The sequence below is a fragment of the Pan paniscus genome, chromosome 11 (assembly GCF_029289425.2).
Source record: "Pan paniscus chromosome 11, NHGRI_mPanPan1-v2.0_pri, whole genome shotgun sequence".
Lineage (NCBI taxonomy): Eukaryota > Metazoa > Chordata > Mammalia > Primates > Hominidae > Pan > Pan paniscus.
In genome coordinates this window covers 17,634,126-17,656,361 of record NC_073260.2, presented here as the reverse complement: position 1 = coordinate 17,656,361, position 22,236 = coordinate 17,634,126, and the positions used below count along the sequence as shown (strand labels likewise).

The following is a 22,236-nucleotide window of genomic DNA, read 5'->3' as shown; positions in this document are numbered from 1 at the left end:
ATGAGTAACTTCTCCTGTGGAATTGCTTAAAGAACGTCTAAAACGAGCTGAGCTTGTTACTCCCCTGCTCCAGCACCTTAGATGGCTCCCAGCAGGGTGGGGGATCCAGCTCCCCAGCCTGGCATTCAAGCCCCCCAGGCTGTCCCAGCTTCCATGCCTTTGTGTGGGCGGATCCTTCTACCCACAATTCCTCCCCATCTCTCTCTGTCTCCAGAGCTCACTAGTGCCATCCAGGGCTCTGTCCAGGTTGCAGAACACCCCATCTGTACACGCTCCCTCACGGACTCTGTGACTTCATGATCCATCACTTCTGTCTCTCCCACCAGACGGTGGTCACCTTCTCAAGGACAGGGACTGTTTCTGATTTGTCTGAACTCCCAGCACTGGGGCAAGGACTCACCTGCGGCAGGCTCATGAGGGGCTTGTGGAATGAAGGTGCACGAGACAGAGAGAGACAGGGAGTAAACGAATTAAATGGAGTAAGCGCAGGGTGAGCAGGGAAGAGGGTGAGCCGTGACCTCTCCACTTCTGCCAGCCCCCACACTTCTGCCAGCCCCCACACTGTGTGTCTGAGGCCAGAGTGGTCCCCTGCCTTGGGAGGACAGGTCAAGACAAGTGACCCAGCCCACCAGAGGCCAGCAAGGACACCAGCCCTTGCCTTGAAAAGTGCCGGACGTGGTGGCTCATGCCTGTAATCCCAGCATTTTGGGAGGTTGAGGTGGGTGGATCACCTGAGGTCAGGAGTTCTAGACCAGCATGGTAAATCAGCATGGTGAAACCCTATCTCTATTAAAAACACAAAAAATTAGCCAGGCGTGGTAGTGCATGCCTGTAACCCCAGCTACTATGGAGGCTGAGGCAGGAGAATAGCTTGAACCCTGGAGGTGGAGGTTGCAGCGAGCTGAGATCACGCCACTACACTCTAGCCTGGGTGGCAGAGTGAAATTCCGTCTAAAAAAAAAAAAAAAAAAGAAACTGACTTAAAAAAAAAAAAAAAGAAACTGACCTTGACTCCACCCCATACCCATGGGCCTTCTGAGGCCAGGACTCCCAGGTGAACCTTGGCCCGCAGATGGTAAATCACCCAGGAGAAATAGCCTATAAAATCCTCTCCCAAAATGGTGCATTTTGTATTCTGTAGTGAAAAGGGCTTTTAAAAGCACTGCTTACTCGGGTGGATTTATGGAGTTTCCCCCACCCCTCCCTCCCACTAGTGTTTACTGGTCCTCAGTCCTGGAGCTCCCTGGGGTCCTGTTTTTTCCTTGGTGGCTCTTGGTCCAGGGAGAGAAACAAGATAGCATCTCTTTCCTGCCTTGCTGCCCTGGGGCCACCCGGGCCAGCTGGGTGCCTGGAAGTGCAGGGGAATCCTACCCAACAGAAGCTCCCTGTGGCCCAGCGCAAACCTGAAAGTCCCACCATTAGTGCCCCTTTGTCCCCAGGAGACTCCCCCCCATATGTTGTCACCTGCAAATGGGTCACCAGGGAGGCACAACAAAGCTGGAAAGAATTCAGAGATCAGCTAGACTAATCCCCGCATTGTACAGCAGGGAAACTGAGTCACAGAGCAGCTTAGGTGCTGGCTCAGCGCCTCAGTCTGGTAATGGAATTACATGAGAGCTTTAGCTCTGGAGCAGCCTGTCTGCTGTGTTGAACCCAGCTCTGCCGCTTCCTGACTGTGCGGTGCTGTGCAAATTAGTTGCCCTTTCTGAACTTCTGTTCTCCCATCTGCACACTGGGTTGTGAGAATTAAAGAGAAGTCATGGGAAGCTCTAATACAGTGCCTGAAGCTTAGACAGGGCTTACTAAATACATCTGACTAATTCTCAGCAGCGTGTTGGAAGAGCCCTCATTAGTATTAATAGCAGAGCTGGGTTTTGACCCCAGACTTGTAGACTCCAAACGTGGTTTTCTTGCCACTCATGCAGTGCACAGAGCACAGGATAGGGGAGTTTTGCTGGGGAATGAGCACTAAAGTCAGCAAGCCCCGGGAGGACTGGCTGGGACCTCAGTGATAGGACGTGCAGGCAGGCGGAGATAGTATAGACCCTGCTGCAGGGGTGTAACCTCCTGGTGGAATCGGCTTCCTTGCAGCCACGAGGCCCTGGGTATCCAACTCCCCACCCCTTAGCCAGGGCTGGCTGAGAGCTTAAAGAGCTGATGAGGTGTTTGTAGCCATCCAGACCTCTGGGACAGGCTTATTATGCTAAGGCAAGTGTCAGCTGGAGGATTTATGGGACAATGAGTCACTCCCTGGCTGCTCTGGGTTGTCACATCCCAAGCTGAGACCTTGGGAATGCATAACTGGTTTCTGTTCGCTGATGCCCGCCTAATCCTGGGCACTGGCAGGTACCAGGAGGGCTCTGCTGACGTCCTCAGCTCCCCTCCCAGCTTCACCTTTACCCTCTTCAAATCTGGGCTCCCCTCTTTTTCCTCCGTTAGACTCTCAGTGTTCCTTAGGGTTCCCCTTTACTTGGGTGTCCTCTGCCCTGGGGAAGGGATTACAAGCCCAGGCTCAGGTGGTGGTGTGTAACTTGGAGGCTAGAGGGAACTGTGATAACTCCAGGGGCCTCCCAGGGCAGCCAGACTCCCCGCTGTCCTACCTCTACACCTCTGCTTATGCTGTGAGTCTGCCTGGAATGCCTGTATGTGGCTATCCTGCCCCAGCCAATCTCAGCAAGCCCACCTGCTGTCCCACCTTCAATGTTTCTAAAATGCTGTCAAAAGCTGCCTCCTCCAGCAAGTCTGCCCAGATTGCTCCCAAGTGAAATCCTTTTAAAGAGCCCCACAGAGCACTTTATCTTTTTCCTTTTACATCATTAAATATTTGTGAATTCATTCAAGAAATATTGAGAGAATACCTGCCAGGCGTCCAGCACTGGAGACCCAGGTTGCCATGGCCCCTGCTCTGGAGGCTTTACAGTCCAGTATGGGGTGGGGGAGGCACTAAACAAACACACTTATAATTGCAACTGTGGTAAGTCTACAGGGAGACCTGGCCTAGTGTGGGGACATCAGGGGAGGCCTCTAAGAGAAAGACTGAGGAGGTACCTGAAGGGTGTGGAGAGCCTTCCTTCCCAGGCAGGAGGAACAGCCCAGGCCCTTCTGGCTAACGGCTGGGCTGGTCTCTGGTGGTCAAAGGAAGTGAGAGCAGTGAGCCGAGATCGCGCCACTGCACTCCAGCCTGAGGACAGTGAGAGACTCCATCTCAAAAAAAAAAAAAAAAAAAAAAACTATGACAATGAAAGTGATCATGACCGCAGTGATAGCAGTTCGTATTTATTGTATGCAGGGAAATGGGCTAAGTTTCTTCCATGCGTGATCTCACTGAATCTTCACAACTACCTTGTCCCCATTTTACAGAAGAGGACACAGGCATAGAAGGTTAAGTCATGAGCCCAAGGCCCCAGAGCCATTAAGTGGTGGAATCCCCTGCTCTCACCCTCTTCCGGAGGAAGGATGAAAATTATTTACATTTTACCTGGGGATTCCTAGAGATTGAATTACCCTTAGGACCTAAAGAGGTGTGTCAAACAGTGGAATTTCAGGTGTGCTGATGGGCAGGAGAAATGTTTAGGGCAGGGACCTTCAGCTCTTGCCAGGGAACAGAACTCCAAAAGTCACAGGTTCCGGGAGCTGTAAGCTGTAAAAACGAGCTTTGAGTGTGAGAGAAGCAAACAAGTTGTCCTCAAAGACTGCCACAAAGTGAAGCCCTGCGAGAAAAGCAGGGGGAGTTATCTTGGAAGCCGTTAAGAGCTGTTTTCTTGCCTTGGTCCTGAGATCTGGGCTCCCAACTCTGGAGCTTCTTGGGCCACTTGCCCTTCCTGTCCTGGTTGTGAATGTGAGCACCTGAGGGCCAGCGTGTTTAGCTTGTGTGTCTGCACAATTCTGCGGGTGCCTGATGATAGCTGAGTACATGTGTATATTTATTGGCTTATTTCAGTGTATTTGTATGTTAGCTTGTATGTTTCATGGCTGTGTATGTGTGTATTCGTGTGTGTGCTGATCAATGTGTATGTGTTTGTGTGTGTCTGTATGTGTGGTGGTACTGGGGTACTTGTATGCTTACACATACATTTCTTTGTGGGATGCCTTTCCTGTGTGCATTTGTATGCATGCCTGTCCTTGAACTTGTGTATGTTTCTGGCCCTGTATATTTCTCTATGAGAACATGTTTAAGTGTGTCTTTCCAGGCAGTATTTTAACTCAACAGTGACCCTAGAGTGTCAGGGTCCAGCCTCTTCCTGGGGCTTCCCTGAAGGCTCTCAAGGCCTATGAATTGGTTTTCTTTGTATGACTTAAGTAGTCTGGCTAACTTCTCCAGGCGGAATATGTGGCGATCTCAATGGTATGAGATTGTAGAGGATTCTGTGGGCATAGGGTGGCCTGTGAGTAGGTGGCCACCAGGAAGGCACCAACTTAATCCCAGCTTAAGGTGCCTCCCCTCTTTCGCCTGTCACAGTGTCTGACATTCCATTAGTGAGTCATTCTCCAGCTGGGACTCTCTTTGATGGTGCATACCCTTGAGGGGAGGAGGCCAGAGAAGCCCGGCAGCCTGCTGAGGGTAGAGACCGGGGAACAGGGAAGGGGAGGGCAGGAGGAATGGCGCATCTGAAGGATTTGGGCAAAGCCAGAGAATTCCCTGATGCCGTTAGTGCCTAGCCTGGGGCGGCCCAGGCACCCTGACCCTGGCAGCTGCTCTGACTTTATAGAATCATCAAATATCAGCGCTGGAAAGGAGCTTGGTGATCACCCAGTCTAGCCCCTAGTGTTGTAGATGGGAAGACTGTGGCCCAGAAAGAGGAAATGTGGGCAGACTGGGAGGTTCTTGAAGCGTGGATGCTGAAGATGCAAAGAGCACTGGGCAAGGAGCAGGGGACCCAGGTTCTAATGGCTCTGCCTGGTGACGCTGGGCAGGTCCCACTGCCCTCTGGGCCTCAGATGTCTCCTCAGTGTCACTGGCCTGGCTGCCCTCTGTGGGCCCTCCTGACTCTCACTCTGTGACTCTGGAAGCAGGACCCCCACCACCCCCAGCCCTTTTCTAGTGCCCCCACCAGCCTGCCGCGGTGTCAGGTCGGCCTGCCAGCTCGTGCACCCAGCATCTCTCCCCTCCTGGAGCCGAGAGAGGTGGCAGGATCTGGATGGGATCTTCTCCTCCCTTTCTTGTTTATTTAGATGTGCTTTTGGCATTCGGGCAAAGCCCCAGAAAGATAATGAGAGACATGCCTGTCAAAACAGTCTCCCTTCTCCAAGGCTCTCTCTTTGGGGATGGGCCTTAGAAACTGCCATGGGAGGAGCCGGGCCTTGGTGGAGGGAGGGCCCACAGGGTTCTGCCTCCATCCTGAGTACTGTCTTGGGGTTCCCCAGTGGGCAGCTGAGGGCTTAACGGGTGACAAAGTTCTGCCAGGCCCACATGCCCATCTGCAGCAGCCCAGGTCAGTCTGTTGAAAGGGGAGAGGGTGATGAAGACAGGCCTGGAGGAAGAATGCAAGGACAAATAGATGCTGGGCTTGGGGGAAGGAACCCGCCCTTGATTGAGCACCTACTATGTGCTAGGCATGTTGCTCAGTGCTTCGTATTCAGGTGAGAAGCAGTGCCTTTGAGACCATTGGTGATGTGGGGCTCCTGAGTGTCCAGGTGGCGGTGCTGAAATGCAGATCCCTGGTTCCCTAGGGGCTGCCCCCTCGGCTGGGAGTGAGGCACAGACAAGGACAGCACTGGGCAAGGTTCCCCTCCCTGGGGGTGGGAAGCCTCCAGGTCTTCACTGGGAGCCCCTGTGGGACAGCTCTGCACTCGGGGAGTGAGCGGGCCTCCCTTTCTTCCCTCCCGCCTTGGCTTTGGTCCTTGAGGCCTAGTACAGTGCCTGGGGCTGAGTGTGGGGAGGATGATCAGAGCTGTCCATCTGTTTCCCTATATGGGGGAGTCCCCACGCTGCCCATCCCAGGGGCCAGAACTCTCTTGGTTACAGTCCCAGCTCTGCCACTTTCAGCAGGTGACTTAACTTCTCTGAGCCTGCATTCCCCCACCCGGAAATCCAAAACATCCTGAATTCTGAAGCTCTTATCCTCCCAAGGATTCCTGATAACAGGCATTGGGCGCTCCTAGGCATCCTCTCCTAGGGTGGGGGTGATTCGTCAGAACAGAAGCTTGATTGCTGGTAATATATCATCATCATCATGTGGAATTCATTGAAATGAGTGAATGAAGAAATCACGTGTCTTGAATTCTGAAAGGCCTTTGAGACAGTCGTTCAGGACCTTCTGGAGAAGCAGCAGGGTTGTGGGCCAGATGTCAGGATGGTGGTGTAGCTCTACTCCTGGGGTAGTAGAGCTGCTTAAGAACTTGGGTCCTTCCAGCCAAAGACCCCCCAGGCCTCTGACCCCCACTCAAACTGCCCTGTGCTTTGGTCAGTGATATGATGGAAGCCTAGGGCCTAGGGGATCAGCTGGCATAGGAAGGGTGTCCAGATGGGCAATGGGCCATCCACAGAGGGGGCGGAGCTACACAGCTATCCACGCCCAGCCGTCAGGGAATGAGCTGGGGAGGTGGCACGAGGCAGCAGCCTTGTGCAGCAGCCTTGTGCAAAAGCCCTGGGGCCTTGGTTGACCTCAGCGTCGTGGCACAGCTGCCTGACAAGTAGATGGGGACATGGGCTGCTTTAATAGAGGCAGAGCGCCCCATCTGGGGAGGGAGCCGCAGGTCCCCGCAGACTGTGTCGGCTGCTTGCTGAGCTTTAGACATCAGTCCTTGCTCCAGTGAATGAAAGCTGAGGCCTCCACCTGAGCAGCCCTGCCTGCCCCGTGCACTTTGGACATTGGGAGTCTCTGTGAGGTTGCTTTAGGAAAAAAAAAAAAAGTGCTTGTTTAAAAGAGTTCAAAACTACCAAACTGGATGACATTCTGCGGCTCCAGAATCATTTTGCAAGCATGTTCATTCATGTCCCTGTCCCCCTGCCGGGCGGCCCACAGCCTCCTTGGAGAGCCCAGACTGACTCCCACCCTTGGTTGTCATTTATCCATTGGGGCAAAAAGAGGTGGTGGTGCTCAGCCAACATCAGTATTGGTTGCAATAAACCTACTACTCTGTGTAGTTGCTTAATAGTTACTGTCTTTCTGGCGACATTGTACCTCATTTCATCCTTCCCAGGTCCCATAAAGTAGGTATCATCATCAGTTTATTTTACACATAGGGACACTGAGGCTCAGAGAGGTCCAGTAATCGGCCCACAGCTTGTCTGAATGAAGATTTGAGGCCAAGCGATGTGAGGGGGCTAGAGCTGCCCAGTGGGAATGGTCAGCAAGCGTGGGCTCCTGTGGTCCAGCGCCATCTGCAGGAGAAGTGGGATACAGCCAGACCTTAGGGGGTGTGGCTAGGGGGTCAGAGTCTGTCACTAGGCAAGGGAGTGATTATGGGGACCACCTATAATCTTTGCAGATGAGCTAGGCCCGACACATGTCACTACAAACGGAGTGTTTTTAACAGTCCTGTACACATATATGGGAATTGCACATGGCTTTTGTTGAGCACTTACTGTCTGCTACACTCTGAGCCTAGAGCTTTATCAGTTTTTCGTTTTTGTTTTTGTTTTTGTTTCTTGAGATGGAATCTTGTTTTGTTGCCCGGGCCGAAGTGCAGTGGCCAAACTTGGCTCACTGCAACCTCCACCTCCTGGGTTCATGCAATTCTCCTGCCTCAGCCTCCGGAGTAGCTGGGATTACAGGCTCGGGCCACCACGCCCGGCTAATTTTTGTATTTTTAGTAGAGACGGGGTTTTGCCATCTTGGCCAGGCTGGTCTTGAACTTCTGACCTCAGGTGATCCACCCGCCTCAGCCTCCCAAAGTGCTGGGATTACAGGCGTGAACCACCATGCCTGGCAACTTTATCCACTTTTATCTGCCAATTTAGTCCTCACTGCAGCCCCCCACCCACTTCACAGAGAGGCAAGGGGCCTTAGCTGTCTTCTCTTGCAGTGAGGGGTCTGTGGAGCTGGGTTTGACTTGGTTCTTAGCCACTGGGCTGTCAGTGGGCTCCACTGCGGTCCCGGAAAGTGGGTATCAAGAACCCTGTTTGACTGAATGATTTGCCCACTGCCCCTCAATTAAAGGTTGTCTTGGGTCTAGAATAAGAGTTTCTGACTTGAAGACCAGTCAGCCCCTCTTCCCAAGTTAGGGGCGGTAGCTGCCTCCAGAAATCAAGTCCCAGGAGCTGCCTCTGAAGGGACAGCAGAAAAGGTTTGCCTCCCTTCATCCGGCGAAGAGGGAGAGGACGCCCTTGGCCCTCCACCCCCATGAAGGAGAGCAACAAGCTGTGTGGCTGGGCAGAGCAGAGCAGAGGACTGGAGTCCACGGTCCTTGATTAACCTTGCTTTGTGATCTTGGGGAAGGCCCTTCCCTACTCTGGTCCCCAGTCACCCTGTAATACAGCCTTTGCATCTGAGTCCCCTTCTGGCAGTGGCTTTCCAAGATGATGAGTATTTGTTAAGTCTGTCATATGCAGGGTCCTGAGCTGAGTTCTCTGGGGGACACAGGTCTCTAGGTGGATGTGTGATGTGATCGGTGGGTGGGTCAACGGGAACACTCTCTGTTCCCTGGAAGAATCTCTTTTCCTATGATCTGAGCTCCCTGACCTCTTGAATATCCATATACTGCTCACTCCATAATGTTCATGGCTATCTTGGCCACTGTGTCTAGCACATAATGGCTCTCATTAAGGTGAAAGAGTGAATATGACAGGGTATTAGGAGTCCCCAAGGTCATTGTCAGTTTGGGTGGGGGAGCTACCATTCTGAGTAGGCTTTAAGGAGGAGGCTGCTTGTCAGAGGAACATTAAGTAGAGTCACAGGGGGTGGAGTGGGGAAGAGGAAGTGGCACATGTGCATCAAACCTCCTAGACGGGAGAAAACTTTTTTTTTAAACTCAGAAATAGGATAAAGCCATCAATATTGCTCCAGAATGAGCTACCTAAATTGTGAAACATGCTTCTTTGTTCTTCATACCTCAAAATTGCAAAAATTGTGAAATTTTCATCAGTGTAGAAAATAAAAACCAAGAAAAGGTACAAGCCCATTGGGATAACTTGCTTGACCACAACCCCTGAGAGAAGAGAACCCATCCAAATTAGCCAGGTGCAGCCCCCTCTCCTATAGCTGGCAAGAGGCAGAGGTTGGGAGAGCTCAGAGCTCACGCAGAGGTGCAGGCCTCTGCCTCCATGCCATGTGTCCTGGAGAGCCTAGTGCTCTCCTGACCTGCCACCGTTTGGGGTCCCTCTGCATTAAGCATTGCCTTGTCTATGGGTCATGCCTCTGGAGAAGGGTCCCTCCTGCAGCCCCTAATACCTAAGAGATATTTGTGGCGGCTGATTAGAATACCCTGATGGATAATTCCAGGCTGCAGAGGTGAGAGGCATTTGGACTCCACTGCCTGGGATGTCCTTCTGGTGAGGTAGCATTTCAGCTGGGCCTTGAAGGACACGCAGAATCCCAACAGGTGGCCACAGGGGTAGGTCTCCTGTGGATATGAATGGCTGAGGAAGGAGGAAAAGGCAGAAGGAGAAAGATAGGAAAAGGGAAATCTTGAAAGCTCTTGAATTAGCCAGGCCCGGAAGCTGGGTGTCCTTGGGTGAGTCACTTTACCTGTCTGAGCAAGCTTCTTCATTTGCAGCAAATGTTTTTCTGTCATTTTCTGTCTGTGCGGGTGACATGAGATGACTTGTACAGCCCATGTTTGACCTTGTCATGTTGAAGATGGACAGATACAGCCCAGGGCCTGTGCCAAACATCCACTGCTCCTCTTGAACACAGAGAGGGCTGCCAAACTGACCCTTTATTTTGCGATGGATGGAATGTGGTATTTGGATTAGGTACATTAACCTCAAATTAAATTAATATCCCACTTGCCACCTGGAATTGAGACTGGGGTGGGTGAGCCCCCAGAACCCCCCCCTCTTTAGAGGACTCCCCCTCCTCCAGTTTTCCTCTCCCTCAAGCTGCCTGTAGTTTCCAAGCCCGGCAGGACCCAGGCTGTGTCCCCTGGGGCCCCCACATCTATCCCGTCACCTGTAAAGGGAAGATTGGTTTGACCTGTGTGTATTGAACGCCTGTCTCCTCTGTCTCTTCCATTAGACCAGGAGCTCTTGGGATGGGGGAGGTGGGGGATTAAGCTCTGTTTTCAGTCAGTGCAACCTGGTAGGTGGATAAATGGCGTGAATAAGGTTCCCCAAATCTTGAAGCTTTTAATGGGGATACTCAGCAAACCCTTCAGCCCCTCGGGCCCCTCCCTGAGCTGAGCACTAGGGTTCCCGTCCCCCAAGGTGGTTGTCCTTGCTGGGGTACATACAACGGTTCCGGGGAGGGGCCCCACCCTGACATCAAGCTACTGCCGCTCTGGGAAGGAAAGTCGCCCGGAATCGGGGTCTAGGTGGCCAGGGCACTGCCAGGCGCAGGCCAGCCGGCGCCTCAGCCGACCACGCGCCCGCTCTCATCGGTACCACCGGGGGCTGGAGAGCAGCGACCTCGCAGCGGAGGAAGGCGCTTTGTCAATCCCCGACGGGGTGGGGGGGCGTGGATTCCTCCAGGTGGGTGTGGGGGGTGTGACCTCGCACGGGGAGGACAAGCTCGGAGGCGGCAGGGAGGTGAGCGGGGCGGCCGGCCCTGGCGGTCCCCGGGGGTCTCCGCCCCTCCGCAGCCCCGCCCCCTCGCCCCGGCGCCCGGGGGGCTCGGGCAGCCTCGGCCGCGGTCGGCGCGGCTCGGCTCGGCGTCGCCAAGGCAACAGCGGCTTAGGGGGCGGGGGCGACGTGGCGGGCGGGGTGGGCTGGGCCGAGCTGCGCGGGCCGGGCCGTCGGCGCTCGGTCGGCGGGCGGGCGGCGCGGGCCGCGAGCTGCTGGGGCCGAGCCCGAGCCCGGCCCGCCCTCGGCCGCGCGGCCGCCCAGCAAGGGTGCGGGTCCCGCGCGGGTCCCGGCCCGCCGCCGCCGCGCTAACCCCGCCTCCCCTTCCCCCTCTTGTCCCCCCGTGCGCAGGGCTTCCTCAGCCGCCGCCTCAAGGGCTCCATCAAGCGCACCAAGAGCCAGCCCAAGCTGGACCGCAACCACAGCTTCCGCCACATCCTGCCGGGGTTCCGAAGCGCCGCCGCCGCCGCCGCGGACAATGAGAGGTGAGCCCGCCGCCGCCGCCCGGTCCCCCGCGCCGCCGCCCCGGGCTGCGCCCCTGAGGACGCGGGGACAAAGCGCGAGCCCGGCCCGGGGCGAGCCACAGGGCGGTGGGGGGACCCCACGCCGCCTGCCGGGAACTTATGGGGCCACCTCGGCCGGACTAGGGGGCCCGAAGGGAGGACCCTGTGCCTCCCTCCGGGGTTAGGTGAGTAGAGGAGAGGAGAGCAGAGGGTGCCCGCGGCGGCCCGGGCGAGGCCGGGCGCGAAGTCCCCTCGCAGGGAAGTCCTGCCTCGCCTGTCCGAGGTGGGCATTGTTTCCTGGGCCGTGCGGTGCCCGAACCGGGGACGGAAGTGGGGCCTCTGCCGCCAGGACCCATCCCCCTGCCTTGGGAGCCCCTGGGTATCAGATACAAAAGGCATTTTCGGCCGGGTTTGGCCGAGACCGGGCGCTGCCCGTGGTGAGGGGAAGGGTGAACATCTGGAGGGGAGGAGCAGGGGGCTGGGCCACTTAGGGGGCACATCTGCTCTAAGTAGGGCGCGTGCTCCGCTGGGGGCTGGCGCTAGCAGAGCGGGCAGTGCCCAGGCCCTGAGCTGGGGGCACAGCCTGAGGCTGGGGAGCCAGGGCCATCTCCTCTCCAGCCTAGGCAGCTGCTTCTCTCCCTCCCTCACCTCTCCACTCTCAGGGGTGTCTCCTGCTTTCTGTTTCCTTCTCCTGGGCCAGCCGGGAGCAGGTGTGGAAATTCCGCGGGGAGGTGGCTGGTGGGGCAGAAGGGGAGAGGGAGGAGGAGGTGGTTCAACCTGCCGGGAGACGGGAGACGCTGGCCAGGGAGCAGGCTTCAGCTCGCAAGGGCAAGCCATCCTGTCCTCCAGGGGGCACTGGGCGGACACAGCCTCTCAGGGCCCAGGTCCTCCTCGAGTGGTGCCAGCCACAGGCACCTTTCCACTTAGGCACAGGCATGGTGATGGATTCCAGTGCCAGTTAGAACATGTCCCTGCCCAGCCTGTGGAGGTGAAAGTACGGGCAGGCACCGAGGAGCCTTTTCAGCATTCAGCCCGAACGTCTCAGACCACTGGCATCTGCCTTCGTAGGGCTGTGTCCGTGTTGGCACTCCCTGTAGGGGAGGCGTAGGTAGCATGAAAATGTCTCTCCCCTCCCCGTTGGTTCTAGCGGGCAGAGGAGTACAAGTTACAGCCCAACTCCTGCCCAAGGTTGAGTGACTGTTTAACTGACCCCTAGCATCTTCCTGGAGAGTAACCCTCCCACCTCCCAGTAGAATGGCTAGACGTTTAATTTCCATCGTCCCAGAGCCGCGCTCTCCAGTGCATCCTCACCACTGCCTGCAGCTGGTTTCCTGCCCCAGCTGCCAAGCCCAGCCTGAGGCGGGACCCTCAGCCTTTCTCTGATGGCCCTGGTGCCCCAGGGGACCAGGCGTGCCCTGGCAGGAAGATGCAGCCAGGCCAGAGCTCAGCGCTGGGTGCAGTCACTGCGTCTTTGAAAATCTCGCTTCCCATCTTTGTTATTGTCTGGGCGGCAGGCCACCGGGTTTGCTGCCTTCCTCCCTCCACCGGGCCCCTGCCTTCGGCTGTCTTCCCCAGGAACATGCCCTTCTCCGCGCTTTCCTTGGCGGGGGTCAGGACCCTCTGCACCCGCATGCGGGGGCTTGTGTACGTACCCCGTTTTGTGTGCATGTGGTGGTTGTCCGGGGAGCAGGAGAGACAACAGGCAGTCCGGCCTCTGAGTGTGTCTGCTCTCCCGGGAGCAGGCGGCATGCATGTCATGTTTACCTCCTTACAGCGGGAAGCCTGTACCTAGAAGCCGGCAAGTGTTGGCTGGCCACCCTAGCCAGAGGTCGGGGCATGGCCAAGACGACCTCGTGCGGGTCCTGCCCCACTTGGCCTCGGGTCAGCCTTGCCACATGCTGAAGGGGCGCAGAGTGGGGGTTGGGAGTGAAACTACAAGCCTGTTTCTGGAAACGGTAGGAAACGGTAGCGGTTGGAGCAGAATGTCACTGGCAGCGGTGTGGAATTGTCTTATTAATTTTCTATAAACAAAATCTGGCTTGGTGGCTTCTCTGGCACAGGAAGGGAGCCTAGATTTCCCACGGACAGGCAGAAAGACTGGGTTTGAAATCTCTCTACCCAGCCTTGGAGCTGAAATAGGCTTTCCCAGTACTGGGGTCTCCTGATTTGCTGCTTTGCTTAGGAACAGATTCGTCGGCTGCTGCTGGGATGGATGGGCAGAAATTTCTCTGGGGCTGTCCCTGGAGTCATCCTATTTGGAGTTCAGTGAGTAAAAACAACTATGGTGACCCCGCCCGCCCCCCAGCTCATGGCCAAACCTGGATGAGTGGAGCGGTGCCTCTCCCTGCTCTGATGTGGTTGTGCTGTTGAAGGCTGGGAGGGCAGGATGGGCTGTCTTTGGCTGGGCTTAGCAGCAAGGAAGGGTTGTGTCCTGGCTCCATGGGACCCCCACTGGCTGCCATGCCTCTGGCTGGGGAGAGGGTAAGTGCCAAGACGCTAGCCTCAGTGAGTGGGTGGGACACGAGTGGGAAGGACGGTGGGGGCTTCTAGGGTGTCGAGCGGGAGCCCTGGTCCCCATGGCCTTCCTGTGTAGATGAGCGGCACAGGGCACTCTGGGGCGGCCACTTGAGTTCTGACTTTGGATGAATCTATCTGGTTTATATGGCTGCTGAAGAGGCTTTGTTGAATGCTGTCTGCGTGCTCCGCAAGCTGCTGTATTGGGGAGGTGGTTTTTTTGCGCTGGAATTCTCTCATCTGGAGGTTGGAAACCAGTTGGTTCTGTGCTGGGATTTTTTTGGCTCCCTGGAAAAGGAGTCGGTTTCAGGGGTGGGGATGCCGAACCTGGCTGGTTGGGATTGAGGGTTGCTATCTGGTTGTGAGGCTGGGGTTAGGCCAGGCAGTGCTTGGTTGGCACAGCTGGGCTCTGGGGGCTGGGGGCTGTAGGACAGGCTTGAGCCTTCGGACTTATTCTTCTGAAACGGCCTCAGGGGAGGTTGCCAGCTGGTCTCCACAGTCTCTGGGTCCCTCAGACACTCATTTCTTCTTCAGAGGCTTTGGCAATAAGCACCAAGGACAGGTGATCATTTCTCCTGGGTAACAGAAATACATGCTGCTTGGAGCGCTTTCCAGGTGAAAGGTGTGCCGGCAAAAGCATTTTCATTTTGCACACTGGAAATGCTGCTGCTTCATTTACAGGGCTGTTTTAATGTTGGTAAAAGTGATATAGAGGATGTGGTTCTGTCAGCCCAGAGGATAATTTCCAAGTCATTCATTTATTTATTAATGTTACTGAGGAGCTAGGAGGGTCAGTTGGCAATATTATGCTTTCCTCATTCCTTCTCTCTCCTGATGCTGTTTCTGGGTGACTCTAGCCCTCCACACCTGCTGGGAATATGCTTCCTTTGGCATGCTACCTGTCTAAACTTACCACAGTAGTTACTCTAAAGTGTCTGTACCCCCATCAAGCTCTTCCCAGTCATCCTGGTGCAGAGCTTAGCTCATAAATGCAGGCAGCTCTGGGGCAGGTAGGCAAGGCTGCTATGTGTGGAGTTAGGGATCGATTCCCCCTTCCAGAGTATGTGTGTGCTGGCTGGCATTCCCACACCTGAAAGTTACTAATGGTGGAATTCCAAGTGGTAAGGGACTAGGGAAGGAGATACAGTACTTGGATGTTGGGGATGGCAGCTTCGAGGGACCCTCACCTGGACCTGGGTAGGCAGGAATCAATTCTGCCCCTTGTGGTGAGACAGTCCCTGGAGGAGGGAGAGTGAGGAAGGTTGATGAGGAACAGGGGAAATGGAAGTTAGGGTCTATTTTCCTGCTTTAGTTGCTGACAGTAAGTGCAGGCAGGACTGGGCACCCAAGTCTGGTGTTTCTTGCCCTTGTTCCCTCCCCTACTATAGACAGGGAGGGCCTGGTCCTTTTTTTGGGGACTAGTCTGTCTAGTGTGGTGATGTCAAGATGATAGTGCAGTTTAGACAATTGCCAGGAGTCATGGGATGTATGTGATCTTTGGATTTGAAGCCAAGCATTCCTGGGGCAAGTCACGTAACCTTTTGCAGCCTCAGTTTGCTCATCTGCAGAATGGGCATCATGATAATCATGTTGTTGAAGACATTAACATTAATACATTTAGCACACTTTTCATAGAAATTGTCTGGTTCAGTGCTGTTTCCTTAGCATTTAACACTGGGTCTTGCGCATTTCTTAAATGTTTCTAAAATTTAATTAAATAATGTGTGAAAGAGGTTAGATTAATATGTCATAGGTTTTCAGTTAATATTGGTAGGGTTAAGTCACCTCGTCTTGGTAAGCCTCAGTTTTCTCATCCACAGTGTGGGAATAATAAGCAATCATGTGGCCTCATCCTGAGGTTCAAGAGGTAATAGATGTTGCTGTGCCTGGTAAGGTGATTCGAGCTTAAGATGGGTCATTATTGCCTTAAACTTAAGAAACAGCCATTATTACCTAGAGCACAGGATGTTTTCCTAGGGATTCCTGCTTACACCTGGGAAAGCAAAGCTCTCATGTGTGTTTTAATAATCAGTTTTAAAAGTTCATTGTTCCATCTTCTGTTTGGGTCATACTTGTTTTTAATCATTTAGGCATTTAGGTTATGTCTAGGTTTTCTTTATTAAAAATGACACTGGGATTTAAATCCTTGAATATTTATCTTTGCCTACATTTCTGATTTTTCCCAAAGGATAAAGTCTTAGAAACAGAATTACTAGGTCTAAAAATATGAAGAGTTTGAGATTTTTCTTAGAAAAATGTCACCCACCAAAATCCTGTAATAATTCATACCCTTCCCCAGTGATTTTTGAGAGTGCTTACCTGTTTCCTCACACCCTTCAAAACATTGGATGTCATCATTAAAACAGTCTTTATCCTTTGGATAGGCAGAAAAAGGGCATTTTTTTGTTATTTGCATTCATTTGCTTGTTGGTGATCGAATAGTGCTTTCCTGAGTTTCATGGCCAGTGGCAGTGCTTCTTTTGAGACTTGTCTATTCCTGTCCTTTGCCTGAGTGTTCTGACAAGCCTCTTGCAGGATTCTTGGTTGCCCTGTTTGGTCTTCCTCAGCTCTGAGAGGTCCCATGTAGGTGGATCCTACACGTCAAATGAGCCTCTGCCTTCCAAGAGGTATGACAAGGAATTCATTAATTACCTGTAAGGAAGGCTCACCTGGCTGTCCCCTCCTCCTCCCCCTCCCTTCTTCTTTCCACCTTCCTCCCATCCTCTCCTCTCCATAAGGAAATCAGGTTTAATTCCTAATCCCATCATTCATAAGGAGGCCCTGTATTTACACAGCACTTTAAGAGGTCTTCTGCTCTGTAGGGTAGGTAGGCAGTGAAAAGGCTGCTCTATGGCCAGGAAAACTGAGGCACACAGTCAAAGGCATGGAGGTGGGGCCTATGCAGAAGCCAGGCATTGGAACCAGATCCCCTCTCAACTGCAGCATTGTACTTGAGCCCCATGGGCACCTTTGGGGGCAGGGCTGACCGGCCCAGGAGCACATGATTCTGAGTCTCATCTCTAGAGAGGAAGGGGAGAGCCACAGAATACGACCTGGACATATAGAAGAATCAATTTATTTTTTGCTTTCTCATTTTTATTACTCTCCTTTAGATCTGGAGCTCCCTTGTGTACCTTCCCAAGATCCGAGCTGGGCAATATTTTTAGGAACGGTGGAAATTAGCTAGTGAGAATGGGATCAGCAAGGCTGGGGTTTCAAAGGCTGGAGAAGCCTTTCTTTGCACAAGCATATGTTTGTCTGTGTACGTCTTTTGTATGTGTTGCAAGTGTGCACCTGTCCTCATGAAGGTGTGTGTACATTATATGTTAATGTCCTTATACATGTCTGTGCATTTAATTGAGTTAATACAGGTGAAGTATTTGGAACAGTGCCTGGTACATCATATGGGGTGAGACTGTATAAAGTTGCTGTTTTGGGAGGCCAAATACAGGCAATTGCATATGATTCAATCTATGTGTTCAGGATAAGTGTTGGCTACTATTGTTATTATCATGTGTTTTCTTCTTGGGTATGCATCTGCCAGTTGTTTGTACATGTCTGTGTACGTATACCCTGTTGTGCCCATGTGTATAGTGTGTTCTGTGAGCACTCACGTGCATACCTGTGTGCATGTGTGCACTTTCTGTCTGGGTGCATGGACACTGAGCTGGCCGGTGTGTGAATAAGCTCCCCACCTTCTTGGGGAGAACTTCCCAGAGAGCAACTCTTTGCCTCCCCTCTCACCTTCGGTTACCAGGCAGAGCCCAGGCCCAGGTGCCAGGCCTGACAGGTGCCATGGGACTGCTTTCATTCTCCTCCAGGTAGCCCTGCCTATTGCCAGGCCCCATATTAGAATATGCAAATCGACTCTTTAATGGAATTCCTTTGCAAAATATTACTTGAACCAGTAAGTTAATTACCAGGCTCTAATTAATGGCTATTTTAGAAGGCCACAGAACAAAACTGGAGGAGATCATAAGAGACCAAAAAGGCAAGAGGGAAAAGCATCCAGCTCCCCCAGTCGGCTTGGTGACTCCTTCCAGGGTGGCAGGGTGTGCTTAGCTTCTCTCTGCTCTGAGCTGCCAGTCCGCTCCCTTGTGATGATTGGCTGTAGGTGAGTGAATGCTCCCCTTGCACGAAGAACCTCTGGTGGTTCTAGTCTCTTGGCCATCAGTGCATCCATCTGCGAGGTGTGTCCAGGGCAGCATCTGCCTGGGGATGGAGTGAGAATGTGTGGATAGCAAGCCTGGGCTGAGGTGGGGCTGCACCAACCTCAGAGCAGCCGGGTGACATGCCCAAGGCCTGGGCTGTGGGAGGGACAGTCACTGGCCACTCTGTTTTCCCACCCCTCCTGGGGCCTGTGGGCTATCGCTGCAGGGAAGCCGCCCCCCAGTCAGAGCCTGGGAGCCTGAGGCAGCTTCTCACAGCCAACTCTCCACCAAGGGCCCAACTCCCTCCCCTCCACTTCTCTCTGAGTTCACGGTGGAGTCACCTGTGGCCCATGTGTGACGTAAGAGCTTGCTTGCACACCCCTTCCTTGGGCTCTTGGTCAGGCCCTGCCTCTGTGTGACTATGGGCAAGCCGTGGTTCCTCTCTGCCCCTCCTTCCACTCATCCATCAAGAGGAGTGATTGTACCCGCCCACCTACCTCAAAGGGCTGGCTGGAAACTCGCAGGAGATTTAGTGATGGAAATGATAGGGGAGTTTCCCCTCCCAGCTGGGGCATGCCTGTGTTACCATCCCCTCCTGAGATAGAGGTCGTCTCTGTCCTCTGTGAGCATGTGGCTGTCCTCCCTTGTGTATACAGGCCATGCCACCTACCACCTGGGCATGCACACATGCACGTCCTTGTGGAAGCCACCAGCGTGCAGCAGATATCCCCTCTGGGCCACAGGGGCGATGGGGTGAAAACCTACGGGAGGGAGAGGGAAACAGGGTCCATCCCCACCCACAAAGGTTCCTGGCACCCTGCCTGAGAATTGGGGGAGGGGTAAGAAGTGATCCCAAGGCTGGAGGTCAGGCCCCATCTTGAGGGTTGCCCAAGTTGACCTCCCTTCCTCCCCTCCCTGTGTTGGCTTAGGAGGCCTGCGTTCTGCAGACCCCTAGGGTTATCCCCTTGTAGACCTCAGCTGATGACAGTGCCTTGGCGGTGGGCTGCTTGGAGGCACTAACAGAGCACTTTGCGCCCTGTGCCAGAGGCATTTAGAGTTGGCCTGTGAATAACTGAGTGTGCTTAAATTTTTTAAGAGGGATGGACTGGTGGGCAGCCTGAGACTGAACTTTTTAGAGGTTCCGCAAAAGGCAGCCTGAGTAGGTTTTTGCCACCTCCACCCTTCTGCCGCCCCCCTCAGTTTTCCCATCTCTCAGGTGGGGCTAGTGGTACATTACTGCATCAGATGCTCTGCCGAGTGAGTTACTCCTTAGCACAATGAGATCCCACCTCCACTTTTCAGTGGGCAGCCCCCACGGGGGACCAGAGCAGCCCTTCTCCCTACTGTCCCAGGTAACCATCACCTCCTGCCTGTCGCCCTGACTTTTCTGGAACAAGCAGGGCCCTTGTTTTCAGGCTGGGCCTGATCGTAAAAGAGTGCACTGGGGAGAGATAGAGATGGCACCAGGGTAGCATGGGCCCTAATTTGATGCGACGTTGTCATGGGGAGTTTTCATACCAAGGGCAGTGAATTAGTGTAGTGTCTCCCTGTGCCCAATGTCTAAGGGGAAGTTAATTTCATGCTCTGCCTTTTTGACATTCATAATCAGAACGTTGTATTGCAGCTGCAGATTGTTAGCAGGTGAAGGATGTATGAGCCTCAACAATTACTGTTTCTGGCTTGGGAGGAGATTGATTAATAGATTGTTCCCAGCCCCACCCCCTCTGCTTCTTACTCCCGTTTGTGCTTTCTTTCCCTCTTTCCAACTTCACCACATTTCGTCAGGAAACTAAGTGGCTATGACTAAATCCCTACTCTTGTACTAGAAACCCAGGGCAGAGGAGGACCTGTATGAGGAGGAATTGCCTAGGACACCTGATAAAATGCAGATTCTTGGACTCCACCCCAGACCTTCTGAATTATACTCTCTGGGTGGGGTGGTCTTGCTTCCCCAAAGTTTGCTCCTTTTGCAGAGGGGCAGGCATTGTGCCCCAGCTGTGTGCTAGTGACTTGCCTAAGCACTTCCTGTGCTGTATTCTTACTGATTTCTCATAGCAAGAGGGCTTTTTGTTTCCCATTTCACAGGTGTAGAAACTGAAACCCGATGTGTGAGTGGCCCAAAGTCACACACTGGAGGAAACCCAGTAACCAGGCAAGTCCATTCTCTGGTTGATGTCAAGATCCCACCAGTAGCATGTCATGTCCTTTCTCATTAAGGCTGTGATGCCTTTTGAAATAAACCCTCTCCCTCCTCAGAGGAGTAGCAGTAGCCCCCTTCTGTGCTTGCACTAGGCTCCCATTGTGAAAAGCTCCTGCACACCAGTGCCCTGGGTCTCCTGAGGGTGCTTGGAACAGTCAGGGCATTCATGACTGATCTGCATTTTGCAGCTGTGGTGGGTGACGCTCAGAGAGGTGAAGGGGCAGAGGCAAGGGGAGCTGGAACTTGTCTCCTAACTCCAGGTCCAGTGCTCAGCCCACCTGTGCCACCAAGGCCTGCTCTTCTCACTGACTTCCTGGTTGCAGGTGGGGAAACTGAGGTTCAGGGAAGTGTACCCATTTACTTAGGATTGAGCGAGCAGCAGTAATGCAATTCAAGGTCCGCCAAGTCAAATTCCACAGGACAGGACTAGTCAGCATTTTAGGAGTGGATCTTGTACCCTTGGCTCCCGCCTGAGAATGGAAGTCTTCCAGACCCCTTGGAAGGTCTCGGCTCAGGGAAGAGAATGACTGTCTTTGGAGAGACTAGGCCAGGTGGGGTGGGCTGCACTCCCAACTAAGGAGGCCAGGCACCTGCTAGGGTAGTGGGAGGTGATGGGGGATCTGCGCCTGTGAGGTGGGCAGCTGGAATCTGAACCTAGGGCTGCCTTACTCTAAAACCCCGTCCCCCACACCGCCAGTTGCCGTGGAGGTTAATAGCAGGCGTTCCTGAGTCAGTCTCCCAGAGCTGGTCCAAGGCCCAGCTCCACCAACTGCTTCCCTCTGAGCTTGAGATTCTCTATTTCAGTAAAGCAAAAACAAAAACAGAAACTAGTGTCTCGGGGCCCAGGATTCCTGGCACAGGGCTGGCCCAGTCTTTCCTGGGCTTTGGTTTACTGCATTCAGGTCATGAAGCCCCTGGAGCTGCTGGAGAATGGAGCCATCGTAGCGGGGGGCGGGGGACAGAGATGCCTTTCATCCTGCTCTGTTCATGGCAAGCTGCTTCTGATGCTGTGATAGCCCCACCCACTGGCCCACCCACTGCCCGTGAGTGGCCACTCAGGATGGGCCAGGCTCTGTGCCTGGTGCTTTCTCGTGCATTTGCTCAGCTCATTCTTACTATAGCCCTTTGAAGGATACGTGCTATTACTGTCCCCATTTTACAGAGAAGAAAATTGAGTCACAGAGAGACTGAGCAGCTTGTTGAAGTCCTACAGCTCATAAGTGGCAGAGCTGGGTTTCAAACCCAGGCGGTTGGCTTTATTATGTAAGGCCCCCTGTCAAGCACCGTTCTACATAGCCTGTGCTCATGTGCTCTGTTTCACATTACGTGTTCTGTCAGTGATCACATTGATAAACCACCTGGTCACTTAAGAAGCACCCGTGTGGCAGGCATTATGCATGGTATGTGCATCATCTCTGATTTTCTTGACTACCCTCATTTTATCCTTCCCCCATTTTACAGGTGAGGAAACTGGCCTTAGAGTATAAAATCACATAGCCAGGATTAGCCTCAGGTTACCTTTAGAATCTAGATCTCTTTGTATCCACAGCCAGGGCCCTCTCTAGTATATTAGCTGACATGGCTGGGCACATCCTATGCGCCAGGCCCTGCTCTCTACACTTCACTGAGCTGAACTCACTTCACCCTCACAGCAGCCCGTGAGATATATACTGTTGCAGTCCCTGGTTCACAGCCAAGGAAGCGTGAGTTGCATGGCCAGAAATGGCAGAGCTGGGATTAAACCCAAGCCGTCTGGCTCCCACATCAGTGTTTTTAACCACCCCACAGTACTGCCCTCTCCCTATCTTACAGGTGAGGAATTTGAGGTTCCAAGAGGTAAAAGTCACTTGCCCTGAGTCGGACAGCAGGTGAGTGGCATAGACAGGATTTGCATCCAGGTCTTTCTAGAATGTTTTTCTGTCTCCCAGGTGAGAGAATGTGGCTGCTGCCAGGCGGTTTGGAAGTATGTCCCAAGGGCACCAGGGGCTCTGCTGGGGGCTGCTGTGGGTGCCCAAGTCCTGAGGTGGTAGGGGTGGCAGTGGAGGCAGGCCTTAAGAAGGAGTCATCAGGATGTGAGGGCAGGCTCGGCTCAGTGACTGCCCCTCCTATTTGCAACTTATCACTTATTCTCAAGCGTCTTTTTCTGTGGCTCCCCCAGGGTTCTGGGCTCCCACACCTCTTTTCACCTGGGCAGAGCTGATGAGCTGT

The 22,236-nt window shown here is 53.6% G+C and overlaps 1 protein-coding gene across 10 annotated transcripts in view; it reads left to right on the top strand.

Moving 5' to 3' along the window:
* Positions 1-22,236, top strand: part of DAB2IP (DAB2 interacting protein) — a 215,934-nt gene that overhangs the window by 119,031 nt on the left and 74,667 nt on the right. For 8 of the 10 annotated variants that reach the window (XM_034928979.2, XM_034928975.3, XM_034928973.3 and 5 more), the window contains exon 3: positions 11,012-11,145. In XM_034928979.2, the coding sequence (XP_034784870.1) occupies positions 11,012-11,145 (134 nt within the window). Of the gene's footprint in view, positions 1-11,011; positions 11,146-11,324; positions 11,349-12,657; positions 12,808-22,236 lie in introns of those variants that run through there. The other 2 variants (XM_034928980.3, XM_063594232.1) reach the window with 2 other exon arrangements.